This window comes from Dermacentor silvarum, chromosome 2 (genome assembly GCF_013339745.2).
Source record: "Dermacentor silvarum isolate Dsil-2018 chromosome 2, BIME_Dsil_1.4, whole genome shotgun sequence".
Classification (NCBI taxonomy): Eukaryota; Metazoa; Arthropoda; class Arachnida; order Ixodida; family Ixodidae; genus Dermacentor; species Dermacentor silvarum.
In genome coordinates, this window is record NC_051155.1 from 87,925,977 (window position 1) to 87,940,086 (window position 14,110).

Below are 14,110 nucleotides of genomic sequence, written 5' to 3' on the forward strand. Positions count from 1 at the left end.
TTGACGAGTTCACACCAACAGGTTTTCACATGACATGTTGACTTATCCATCTTGTGGACAGAATAACCAGTTGGTAGGCTAAGCTTTCACTGGCCAACTATAACCAATCGAAATGACTGGTTGATCGGGTTTAAAACCCCAATGCAACACACACTAACACAGACAATGTAGTGGACAGCCGTGGGGCGTTATTCCGTAAAAATTATTTCCGTCGTCCATTCTTTCTAAGCCACAGAGCCGGTATTGCCGGTATCAACCACTGAGCAGAATAGATAATAACTAGTAGAATAAAATGAAATCTATACAAAATATGACTCAGGATTAACTTTGACAACTTTACGTTCTTCAAGGTTGAGTTAAATCTCGAGCACGTAAGCATTTTTGCATTCAGTCATGTTCTGCACGTAGCTGCGATGGGTGGAAATCGAACCCAAAACCTTGCGCTCGCCAAAATAACTTCACACTTACCGAGAGAGTAAGGCCCACCAGAACCACCCTGCTGGGTAGCCAACAAGAGCACCAGCAAAAACTTTACTAATGCTTCATTAGTAATAAGTCATGTCTGTCAGCCAAATTCCTTTGTGTTTCACCTTGCACAAATGGGCCATGGAAGCATATTTTCATTACAAAAAGAACTCCCTACAAGAACAACTGCATCAGTGAACCGCCACAAGTGAAATGAAAACAGAGCATTGCACTGTGCAATTGGTATAACTCTTTACGAGAATGCCATGAACAAAAAATAGAGCACCTAAATCTTACAAGGTAGACTGTAAGTACACTGCTCATTTTCAAGCATACGAGATCAGTAACATTGATTCAAATGAATAGAGACAAAGAGTTTCAGGGGAACTTCGAGTGCAGCACATACTTGGACAAACAGTAACTGTGGCGAAAAAATAGAAAAACTCACAGTGGCTGGGCCGATGATGTTGACGCCCTTGCTGTGTGCCGCCTTGATCATTTTGCGCGTCATGTTTTCCGGGATCCCCTCGGCAATGATGGCGATGGTGCGGATCTGCACAAAGAAAAGCAAAACTCGGTAAATCAAGCACTGCCAACAAATCATTGCAAAAAAGTCGGTCCAAAGAGGGGCTAGAGAAGTAAGTATTAGGGTGCCTTCCATGGTACGAGTATCCCGCTAAAAGTAGTACTACTACTACAAGAAAATCTGCCGCAGTGGTGCCAATGAGCGTGGGAATTATGTGCAGTACACCGATTTTTTTCTAGAATTAGGCCTGGCTTCAACGAGATAGCAAACTTGCTTTTACACATGGTGTCCAGATTGCATCGCCCAATCACGGCTCGCTCAGAATAACTTCAGCCAATCTTAAAGCCATGCCTTTGTGCATTGCATATGCTGGAAGCGATTGCAGGTGCCATAAAAAAATGTGACCACCGTGACCTACTGTTATTCATGGTTCCGTTGTGTCGCGCGACATTTCTTTAGAGCAGTGGAAGTGCTTTATGTTGACAAAACTGTCGAGCGGATAGTTGAAGATCCTCATCCCAATAAGGTTGGCGGCAGTAGGTCATATGGGTGTGCCTGTCGGAGGGTATAGTCTTTGCCGAGGGCGCCACCAATGCCTACTGTGCATTTCTGATGCTTATCCGTATAAAAATTCACCGTACACGCATCGAATCTGGAATCATTGGCGGACTAGCCTCAGCACCTTCAGAAAAAGCGGGAGAGATCTTCAACACAGCGAGGCATCAGCCACACCACATGTCAAGGTGGGCGCAGTTAACCTTCACACGACAAACAATCGCGGTACGCACTAACCAGTAGGCATAAGACAAGCCACTGCAGCTCAAACCGGTCAGCCAATAGATTAGGCTCTATGAAGGCTAGGTTGGGGATTCATCGCAATTACATTTTAACCCTTCATACGCTTTAAGCGAGTACGCATTGGCAAGGCTTTACTGCAGTAATTTTGGTATGAAAACTCAATGCCTTCTACAGTGCAGGCAGGAAAACACATTGCACACTATACCACCGAAGTGCTGAGTGCTTACACGTGCAAACAAAGCCTCTTGTGCAGAGTTCTATAACACTGCACCAGTAGGATGTTTTTGTAAGCTGATACAGAAAAAAAAACTTGTTTATTTGACCCTCATTAATTTAGAAATAGAGTTAAACCTGCTTATAACGAACCTCCATATAACGAATTCCGGGATATAACAAAGTTTTTCTATTCCCCGCCGTTACTCCATAGAAGCACATGTATTTGAGACCTCTACGTAACGAAGTGGCAGCGGGAGACTCCCTCGAAATAACGAATTTTCCCCACCGACAACCTAGAGATTTCGCCCCAAATTTTGTCATTCTTGCGCGAGCAGCAACCGGAAGAACCTTCTCCGCCATGACGGAATGCGAAGCGGCGGCTGTCGCGCTTGGCGCACTCGAATTCACGGCGACTGCGAGGCAAGAGCGAGGGCACACGTGCGTGCGTGCGCGAGGCGGGCCTGCTTCCCTCTACCCGGCGATCTTGTCGCCGCGGGCGTGACCTTTCCCCCTCCCTTCATTCAAACCTGATCCCGCCACTGGATGCAGCTGGCCTAGCCCACTAAGCCGGCACTCCCCTTTTCCAGTTGATGTTGCCGAAGGAAAAAAAAAAGGTTTTTCAATGCGCTGGCAGTGCCACTCTTTGGTTACTGCACAAGTCTCTGCGCTTCACTTCACTAACCTGACACTAGGTGACACTATACGACGCTACGACGCCATCGTGTCGCTCGCTCTTCGTTTCCAACGCCTTGCGCTTGTGCGAAACAACACGCGTCCACACATCCAGTACCTGGTGCGAACATTCCAAGGATAAGTGCTTTGACGAAAACGGAAAACGGGTGCGCGTTACAATCAAGGGCGTGTTAGAATCGAGTAAATAGGGTAAGTGTTTCATTTTCGAATTTTCATGCCGAACCTGCATATAACGAAATCCTCTTTAGAACAAAGTTTTTCTGGAATTTGTCAATTTCGTTGTATCCAGGTTTAACTGCACTGGTAATTTGGGCTAATCCTCTGGTCCCGGCAGGCTATGTGCATTAGTTAATGAAACCAAACTCTCGTTAATTCCGACGAATTCGGCTGCACACTGGTTAATTCAGACAACTCTCAGAGCTTAGCAAGCGCTGCAAATGTGCGACACAGCATAACAAAAGTGGCGCTGGCTTCCAGCCCAAACGAAGCAACAGAGTACGCATCACCATAGTCATCAGTGGAAATCATACATGAACGACAGGAACACCAGAACGTTTCGTTCCTATTTGTGCCTTTACATTCCTGCGTTCACCGCCGTGCGTAAAATCGCGTTGGCCGCATGTCCTCATAACTATGTAGTCGCCATCCATGATTGCGTTGACAGTGACCACAGTTTTGTCAGTAGCAGTCGTGGCGAAGTCATTTCGTTTTGATTTGGTGCATGTGTGTTGGCCGCATGCCTTCAGAACTGCACGATGGCCGTCTACGATTGCGTCGATTGGATTATGGGCTACGTAAGCGCTCAGCCGAGCTGACAGCCATGCGTGGTCATGGCCGGACTAGGAAAGGATACGTGCACTCACCTGCCCCCCACACTTATTGCACGCTTCATCATCAACTCGGCCTTTTGCAGTCATTTGTAACCAACAAGCATTCAGACTAAAAGATTCACGCTTAAAAAGTTTCCGCAGGCCTGTCAAGGCAACAGGAATCGGAGACACCCACCTGAGGGTATTGGAGCGTCTCGAAGGTGCTCTCGTAGGCCGACCTCAGGGAGGCAAAGTTGATGAGCACGTCGGCATCTGGGTGACGCTTCATGGCGTCCGCCATGTTCTTGTAGACGGGCAGCAGCACCTCCTTGTGGCCCCAGTAGAACTTCTGCTTGTGGTCGCCCGTGAAGGGGTACACCATGGCAACCACTGAGCCTCCGGGCGCGAGCACACAAAGTCAAAGTCCAGCATGCTCTGCACCTGCACGCGTCTGCATGCCCCAGATGATGGCCTTGGTGCGAGGGAGTGAACCACGACTGCTGGGGTCCACCGGACTGCTCGCCTGCGTGGTCCGGGAACACGGGGCGCCGCATCTCTTTCTTGGGGCTCGACGGAGGGGGCGGGGTCTGCAGAAAGTGCGCGCTTTAAATTAAATTGTATCCAATGCTGCAAAACTGCACAGTGGGTCACGAGGGCCACGGTAGTGGGGAGGCAGCGCATTTATTTCGACCACCTGGGGTTGTTTAATGGGCTCCCACATTTAAGTACGTAAGTGCCTTGCTGTTCTACAGAAATGCAACTGCCACAGTCAGTAATCGAACCTGTGACCTAGAGCTGCTCAGCAGCACTACGCCATAGCCAATGGCCAATGAGCCGCCACAGCCAATAAAAAAGTGCTCACTTAATTCGCAAACCATGTTAAGGTGGGATGGTACAGTTGAACCTGGATAAAAGGCTGAATTGTCTGATAACAAGGTAGATCTGAAATTTAGTAGGCCCTGCTTTACTTTACTAAGTGCTAGCATGTGAAAAGTGCAGTAGCACTGACACTGACACAAATAAGCAGAATACAAGAAACCAGAGAAGAAAAAAAGAAAAAAGAAAGAAAAAAAATTAAGCAACAAGAGAAAGAAAACACAAAACAACAAATTGCAGTGCATATAAGAACTAATCGCAACTGATAGTGTCTTGCGAAAAACAGTGAGATGGTGCAGATTTAAGCCTTTCAGTGCTGTTTTTTTTTTTTTTTTTTTTTTACAGGGGTGACGCACCTTTAGCATCAGGTTACTTTCTCGGATATTGTAAAACGAAGACAACGGCTTATTTTTCATTATGCAAAAGGAAGAAAATGGCATGGACAATGTAAATGCTCTTTTTGGTATGATCCTCCTCACATTCCTATCTGACTTAAGTGACATAGCAGGACAGAAACTGTGATAACGTACCAGTACGTCAGCGACACTGAAAGGGTTAATAACTTCACATCACGGGCATCACATGTATGTCGAAAGGATAAGAGTACTCTATAATAAATACAAGGCAAGGCTGGCCAGAAACTCGCGCAGCATATGCTTCTCTCCTCGTCTTTGTGCTGCACGGTAGTGCTGCATTCATGCACAAATGCCTTGCAAAAATATTACTGAAGTTGTTCCAAGTTTTAATACTAAATACTTCCAGTGCCTGACTGCCATATTTGGCATGCATCCCATCAAGCAACCATGGAAGGGAGCATGCAAATTCTTTCAAGAAGCCTTGCTAAACAACACGTCAAAATTGCGTTCACGAACTGCATTCACGCGAGTCTAGAAATGCTCAGTGTGCACCCACCTTCATGCCACCGGGCAGGAGGAAGTTTGCCGTGGTGACATTTGGCTCGGGCATGTCGGGCACCTCGCGCCGTCCCATGGCCATGGCCACGATGGCCGTCATGTGGGTCTCGGGGCCGAACACGTGCACGGGCACGCCCAGGGTGCGCCCCACCTCCTTCATGACGCGCAGCCCTTCCTGGTAGTTGGGGCCCGCCCGGCGCACAAACACCGACACCCTGTGCTCCACCAGGCGCTCCCTAAACTCCTGCAGGGCCTTCACGATGCCCTTGAAGGTGGCCGCCACGTTGGTGAAGTTGGCGATGCCACCGCCAATGATGAGCACCTTGCCTGCGTACAACCATGCGCAAACCAGAGGGTTCAAGGAAGTGCACCAAGGAGGCGGACAATGGCCGACTAATAAAGAAATTCGAGGGGCTACGAGAGACACTGCAGTCGAGGACTCCATACAGATTTGGTCGCCAGGGGTTCTTTACAGGTGCACAACGAAACTCTTGTTTGAACGTGGTAAGAAAATGCAATTTTAGGGGGGGGGGGGGTGATAAAATTGGGAAATTTGCAGGCTCAAGTTGGAATCAGCTAGTGCAAGACAGGGGTAATTGGAGATTGCTGGGAGAGGTCGTCCTGCAGTGGACATAAATATAGGCTGATGATGACAAAGAAAAATGCGCCAGATCTGCAGACAATGCTGCTTTGAACGTGCAAGCCATATTACTCTGCTATGTGCAGCACACAGCCCATGATAGATTGCTCTCTCTCTGCCACATCCAGTGTCACTTGTCACTCTCGCAGGTCACCAGAAGGGTGCCGTCTAAGAAAGAAACGAAAGGAGCAATGTGCTCAACTGAGAAGAACAGACGGGTTGAGAGGGAATGGGGACAAACAGTGCACTCCTGCCTCGGCTCACAATAGGCCCTTTTCAATATTTCCTTTGGAAATATATTCCTCGAAAGATATTTCGCTCTATCTAGTGCATTTGCCCACTTAAAAGAAAAAATGCACCCAGAGCACACTGCACCAGCATGTTTGCACTCCACCCCCATGGACTGTGGCCACCACTGTCAGACCTCGTGGTCAGCAGAAGAATGCCACAGCCACTGACCTCCAAGTAACAGGTCTATCATGAAGTACGGCGGGGAAGACCCAAGAGTGAAAAATAAGGCATACCAACAAAAAAGATTGTTTTGTGTCTTGTCATTAAAAGAAAAAAAAAAAGAGTAGAACATTAAACAGTAATGGGTGTGCCTATGTGTATGTAAAACCTTCCACAATCGCTCAGTTCGCAGCCATGGTTGAAAAGCATGAGGGGAATGGTTTCTCAAAGGAATACAAGACAAAAATGATGGAGGGCTTGCCAAGTTGGCATGCCTGTCTAAAGCAGTGTGCCAACTGAGAACAGTGAGAAGCAACACAACACAAGAAAGAGGAACATGCAGTCAGCAGCCCCCAGCAATAATTTATCAACACGCATGAGCTGATCAGGACTTCACAGCAAAGAAATGACTGAAGGCTAAAGACTACAAGGACAAAAAAATATGGACAAAAAATATGGAAGACGACACTAAACAGTATGCATCAATAGGCAATGCTGACAGTTCCAGCGTCAAGCGGGCTCACCGTCGGGGTGCTTGTCCGAGTGGGTCATGAGGCCCAGGATGACTTTGGCATATTCGTAGGTCTGCTGTTCGGTGGGCGCCCCAGAGTACTCGCCGTAGTTGGCTAGCTCGCTCGCTCCACCGAGGTCGCACACAGTGTCACTGCATGCACATTTGGTACAGCTATACAACGTAGCTGGTTCAACTTGTATTCAATGCCTACCGTGTTATAGACTCATGCAAGGGCCAAACTTTTTTTTGTTTCACAATTTTAATGAGGTGCGGCCTTTACACGGGACCACACCGTTCGTGCAAAATGGTGCTGGCGCAGCCAGCGACTTGTGCGCACCCCGGCTCTCGCCATCTAATAGCGGCATGCGGAAGTACGCAGCGTGCACGAATTTGCCGATGCGGGCGCTGCATCGAAGGCGATTGCTTCTCCACTGGAAATTTTTTTTCTCAAAAATTTTGGGCTGCCAAGTTAGGGGTGCGGCCCTTACACGAGTATACGGCAGACTGGGCCACACTGATAATGGAAGCCATCAGTTAATTTCTGCCCTATTTTTGAACGTAATGCTTCGATACCTGTTCTTTAAACAAATTTGCATTTCTAGACACTTCGAAGTAAACCACCTGAAGGAGCCTTGCAAGACAGCACGAAATTTTAAATGACAAAAATGTTTTTTTCAGAACAAATTTTGAGATCAGCAGCCACAAGTTCAGCCTCATTTAACAATAGTAACAGTATACACTTGATCCTCGTGAACATGAGGTTGCATTGAACACAAACACCTTCAGTAAATCTGACATCCATTATAAGCATACACGCAAATATTGTTGAAAAAAGAAAAAGAAATCGCAACATGAGAAGGAAACGCAAGCAGGGTGCAGATTAGCAAAAGGTCTTCTGCAGATTTTGATGGCCTGTTGGCATTTTGCCGTACCGGGCGATTGAGAAATGCAATCCTGAGCGGGCTTGATTGCGATTGAAAGTACACCATGTACACTCTGCACCGCTGCGAATACGGTAGACTTCCGTTCAACTCCAGCTCATTCGATTTTTCCATTAATTCGATGCCGACTGATAGTCCCGGCCAGTGTCCATACAATCTATGGCCCCAAACATTCGTTATTTCAATCCTAAAATTGACATTCGTCGGATAATTCGAACTTGACTTGTCAGCACGCATGCGCCTGACCCCTATGGTGACCCCAATAATGACCCCTTTAGTGAATGCGTTGAACACGTCATCTCCCGTCGAAAAACGCCCATTTTTGGCCCGCCCTAGGTCGGTTTTCATGGAATAACGGTACCTCAGGATGTCCGATTATAAAATTTACCCAATTCTAATGCGCGCCTTTTGTTTCCAAGGAAATTAGGCCGAAAATTGCCTGCACACCGAAATGTGATCCAAAACCAAAACCGCCTTCGTGCGCTTTAGTGCATAACATCGCTGTACTGGGCCGAAGCTGTTTAGAAAACCGGCTGCGATTCTAGAGAATCGGATGCACTTTAGATTTCTACTTTGTTTAGGAGATTCCGTGTAATTTCCAGCATTGGTTTTCTACCTTGGATACATAGAAAGTGGGCGAGCATTTTATTCGGGAGTTTGTCAGACTTGGGCAAAAATATGCATAAGCGGTGTGTACTGGCGTTTTTTTTTTTCCTGCACCTTGCCTAATTTGACCAGCCGGATAACTTTCTTGCGACCATCAATCTTGATCCATTTGTGCAACGGTTCTCTCAGCATTTGCTACCGAGCATAGTGCCTGTTCTGCGAAGTCATTGTACCATGATACCAAGATTTCTTTTACCATTCTTGCATGTCCTTGTGCTGTCCTCACATTAAGCAGCTGCCACAGGTAGGCTACCTTTACCTGGATTGAAACATGACCCGAATGCCACTGGGCATCTGTACTCGCAGCTTCCAGATTGACAAGATAAGGGCTCCATATGAATGCCCTTCATTCACGAATAGTAGACCAACGCAAATGAGCAAGCTGGTGGCCACGCAGTGCTGATGCATTCAGTGTCGTATGCGAGTTGCTCAGGGTGTGAGCACGCACGCGAGACCTGCTGTGTGGCCACTGCTGTGTTCCACAGGCCGACCGTTTTGTTTGGCTCACGGGCAATATCCAAGTATCACGCCAGGGAGAAGCATCGTTTGCCAACTAACCTGTAGATGACAGACGCACCGCCTCCTGCAACCATGGTCCAGATGCGACCCTTGGCATTCAGCACAGTCAGTTTCAGCGATGCACCACTCTTGGAGTCGAGTTCCGCAATGTAGGCTTCCTGCAAAAACAGGGCCGCACCACAACATCAAAGATCACACCAGAGCTCTCGTACCTCAATAACTTGCACTGTCACCGTGAAAACAATATCATGCTCATTCACAGCATCAGCCTACATGCACATGCTGGTACGCAGCTACTCGACCCTCAACAACATTCAGACTTCGTAAGACAGGCTGTAACAGAAGCGATAACGCGACATACCTGCGCCAGGCTGTGTCCTTCTGTTGGGTTTTATTATTTTTAATGAACGAACTCTACAATTGATTCATGCAGTTTACAACTGTGTATTTATGTAAATCAAGTTTTACAAATGTTCACACCACTGTCAAAGAGTAACGAGCCATTGGGGCTCATAGTGCAATGCGGACCCAAGAAATGTACAATTGTTGCACAGATTCTCTATTTCACTACTCATTGCTGCAGCTTGTTTCCCTGTCAAAAGCATCACAGAGGTGCCAGGTTGTACACTGACCTCTGTTGTGGCGTCTCGCCCGAAGGGTGGCGGAAAGGTGACGTCCCCCCACTTCTGCTTGCACACGAACTCTGCTGTGGCGTCAAGCTTGGCTGCCAGGTCCAGGATGTGCACCTGGCCACCCGTCACCACTGCAAGCATTGCGTAGTGTTGGTCATCCCCACAGGGATCATTCAGTCTGACTGCACATTCGTACTGTCCAAGCCCCTTCCACTAGTTTCTTGGGCATCTCGCACCTTATGATCAGTCACCAGCTTGAACACGACCTGACTGAAGCTCTTGCATCTCGCGACTTGTACTGAACGCAACAGGGATAATCAAGTCTGGCTGCACATTGGTACTGTCACGAACAGTGCAAGTCATGTCATGCAAGCTTCAGTCTGAGCATGGTCAAGCTGGGGACAATAAGGTGCAACATGCTTGAGAAACAAGTGGAGGGGGCATGTTTTAGCAATGCACATGAAAGCTTGTGCTTTCTGCCGCATTTCTTGGAACGCGGCGTGCCTGCATGATAAAGTGATAATACACTGGCGTGTCACATGCTATGGCAAAGCATGATGTGCATAGGATTGGAAGAATCGCTTCTTGACAGGACTGTCAGGTGTATTGTCACCTCGCAATGAAAGTAAACTGTATCTGACGAAAGCAGATGACGGAAAGCACTGAGGTCGCCATGCATTACTGGAACTACTGGAACAGCAAGACCCTGTACAATTTTTTTCAAGCACGTCATGCGTTAGCACTGGGAACGTTACTCTAGCCCCATTTGCTGAAGAGTGCTGCAGTCCGCTATCACAAGGCACATTCATACGACTGTCCTCTCTGTTGGCGGAACAGCCGATGATGGTGCTGCAACGTGTTAAATAAAAACGTGCGCGGTACAGTAATACCTCATTAATTCGACCATCGTTGATTAGGGAAACCGGATAATTCAGACTCGTCCTCTGGTCTCGGCATACTTATTGTCCTCAAACTGCCGTTAATTCATATGTATTTCGCAGCACACTGGTTAATTCAGACAAGCCTCGGAGGGCAGCAACCACAGAGCGTTGCAAATGTGCAACACAAAAGAGACAGAGCGAAACGAAGCGGCAGAGCCTGGATCACTGTCATCAGCAATAACCGTACGGGAATAATAGGAACGAATGCTTTGTGCCTATATTCCTATATAGGAATGGCCTTTATTTTTTCATTTATTGTAATCGCCAGCTGCAATAATGTCGTCAGCGACCACAATTATGTCAGTAACATTCCAGCAAACAATAGCTTCGCTGCGACTGTGTGCATGTTGGCCGCGTGCCTTCAGAACTGCGTGGTCGCCATCTGCGATCGTGATGATAGAGGCAGCGGTTTTGTCCGCAGCAGCTGTGACAAAGTTCCCTTTTGACTGGGCGCAGTGCAACATCGAACAACATCGAGCACGGCAACATCAAACAACAGGACATCGAACACAGCGGAAGCTGCCGAGGGTGAATAGCGATTCTACTGCGATCCGCATGTGGACATCAAACTCGCCGGTTACACCGCGATGCTGCGACCAACCAACTCACTGGCGAAAATACCAATTGGGATGTACATGCGGTAGTGAAAAACACATCTCGGATGAAGGCACAGGTCATGTTCCGCAGCCGTACTGCGAAGCAAGTCGTGAGGCCTTTATTCCTTTATTTATTGTAGCCACCATCTGCGATCATGTTGTTAACGATCACGGTTTTGTCAGTAGCATTTCTTTATTGTTCTCTAGGGAATTTTTTTTCGGTCCCGTGAAATCCAAAGTGATGAGGTTTTATGAACATTGCAAGGGGCAGCAGACATCTGTAACAATCGCTGAGGATTGTTGTTCTACGACGCAGAATCCAGACTAAGCTCAGAAAGGCTTCTAGGTGAAGTCAAGTCACTGTTAATCAAACTCAACAAGACTAGCAGCACATTCAAAGTGATTCAGTTTCTGCTAAACCAGGGGTTTTCAAGCATGTTCGTTCTAGGGAACCCTGGCTAAGCTTCATGAAGTACCATGAAGCGAAACTACTGCTTGCTGCAACCGCTGCGGACGAAAACCACGGTCGCTATCAACGCGATCATGGGCGGCAACTTTGAGGTTCTGAATTGGCAGGCGGCCGACACACGCACCAAGTCAAAACGAAACTACCATTTGCTGCAAAAAGCTTGGACGAAACTGCGGTCGCTATCGACGCAATCTTGGATGGCAACTATGCAGTTGTGAAGACACACAGCCAACGCGCACACTGAATCAAAACGAAACTACTGTTTGCCGCAACCACTGCGGATGAAACTGTGGTGGTTATCAATGCGATCAATGGTGGCTATCAATGTGCCGTTATCGGCGCAAGGCAACTACGCAATTACGCAACCGCCAATATGGTGTTACGCGCGGCGATAAAAGAATAAAGGCTTTAAGGGCCCAATTACGCCCAAAGCCTTCATGCTTTGCTGTCAGTCACGTATCGCGTACGATTGCAGCCACTGTTCCGTCCTTTTAAGCCAGTTTTTGCAGTGGCTTCACTTTGGCCAGGCAACACTCACTCACCCAGGGGGTTGATTTCGAGGTAGGTGAAGTACAGGTCTACGTAGACGTCGTACAACGAACAGATGAATGTGGCCACCAGGCTGCAATGAAAGATGGGTGTCAAGAATGCAGTCACAACAGATGAGCATGATTGATGACCTTGACTTAAACACAACGAGATACAGTGGAATCTCGATACGATATTCACGGGAACCAGAAAATAAAGCATATCACCTGAAAATCGTATCATCCAACGTATTATCCAACCAAATATCATATTATCGAGAAAGGGGAAAAAACGTATCATCCTGAAAAACGTATTACGCAAATCGTATCAACGAGGTACCACTGTACAGTTTAACCATTTCTAATGTAAGCGCTTATGGTGCAGGACGACATAACACGGTCTTTGATATACGCTCTCATAAAACTTGATGTATACGCGTACCATCTGTAGTACAGCTGTGCAATATGAAATACCGGTTATAATGCGGCTGCCGGAAAATCCCGCAGGCAAGAAAGCTGGCGCGCTTCTCATTGATGTGCGTGGGCGATAGCGGGCAGCGATTGGGAGACAGCGGGCAGCGTTGTGCTCTGGCATCATACTGCGCGGCGGCGCGTGGGCCGTATCTTTAAAGGGATTGGGAGAGAGACGAGGACAGTGCTGAGGAGAAGGAGACACGGAAGCAAGCGAATGAGGGCTGATAAAGAAAATGTAAAGGGGGCAAAAAAGGAAGAAAGCCGTGGTGGGAGCATGCTGTATGCCATTTCGTATCAAGTGCTCTGTATGTAGACTTGTGGGGTTCGCCTAGCTACCATACCCTAGACAACGAGCAAGCCTTTGCCTCAGCCACTTGCCAGTAGTGCGTACTCCACCTGAATGCATGCGCACTGTTGCTCTTTGGCCCTTTACATTTGTGCGTGGCAACTTCTTTTTCATAAATAATAAAATTTTAAGTTAGAACAATCCACCTCTTGCGAGCTCTTGCAATACTGATTTGCCACACACTAAAGTTGTTCGTAAGGTACATTTCATGCTTGAATATTTCCTCCAACCCTAAGTTGCGACTAACTGCCACCTTGACTCTCCCATCGCGAAGGAATTTTACTGTGTTGTATTTGGTTGGGCATCGTATGCACCAATGCCTATTCATTCCTAATCCGCCTTTTTCATTTTCCTGTGCTGCCCTCTGCCGCACGCCGCTGGAAACGTTTTGGAAGGGTGCCGAGGCTTTCGCCGGTTGAGTTGTATACCTGCGCCCATGTTAGTGCACATCGGGTCAGCGTTTCGTGGATCGCGAATAATTATTAATGGCTTCTCCAGGGCAGCATGTCGTTCCTGGAAGTCATGTAGCACTCACCGACTATGTATATGTGTGTATATATATATATCACCGACTATGTATATAGATTTCTGCCGTCAGCGTTGCTGTCAGGTTCCGTATGACGTCAACGGCGATGAAATCGTCGCCGCGCTCCGGACGCTGTATGTGCGAGTGAAAGGGCGCGAGGGACACGCGCTTTCATGGGGAGTGAACGCACGTCGGAGAGCAAACGTGCGTTCTGTGCCGTGCTCCCTGAAGGGCTGCAGAATTAAGCGTCTCTTTCCTGCTTTCCATATATAGAGAGCAAACGCAACTTTTTCCGTCACGGGAAAGGCTGTGCCGCAAGGAGGGAGAGAGGCGACATTTAGCTGCGGCACCAAATACGTATTTATATAAAAACGCCGCGCGCGTTCGGTGTGAACGCGGGCAAAACGCCAACGGCGTCTACAACAGTTCTGCGCGTTGCTGGTGCTGCTGCATGTCCAAGTTTATACAGCTGATAAAACTACTATCCTTACTCCGTATAGCTCTACTAATTTGCTATCGCAATTAGTGCTTCGCCTTTCGGGTGAAACTGCGACAAATTTTTTTTCACTGGA

At 47.7% G+C, this 14,110-nt stretch overlaps 1 protein-coding gene across 1 annotated transcript in view; it reads right to left on the reverse strand.

The window, feature by feature from the left end:
* LOC119441599 (ATP-citrate synthase-like) overlaps positions 1-14,110 on the reverse strand; it is an 83,516-nt gene that overhangs the window by 24,525 nt on the left and 44,881 nt on the right. Inside the window, 10 exon segments of the mRNA XM_037706208.2 lie at positions 914-1,018; positions 3,704-3,906; positions 3,909-3,948; positions 3,950-3,991; positions 3,993-4,094; positions 5,296-5,624; positions 6,912-7,051; positions 9,067-9,185; positions 9,660-9,790; positions 12,208-12,287. Of these exon segments, the coding sequence (XP_037562136.1) occupies positions 914-1,018; positions 3,704-3,906; positions 3,909-3,948; positions 3,950-3,991; positions 3,993-4,094; positions 5,296-5,624; positions 6,912-7,051; positions 9,067-9,185; positions 9,660-9,790; positions 12,208-12,287 (1,291 nt within the window).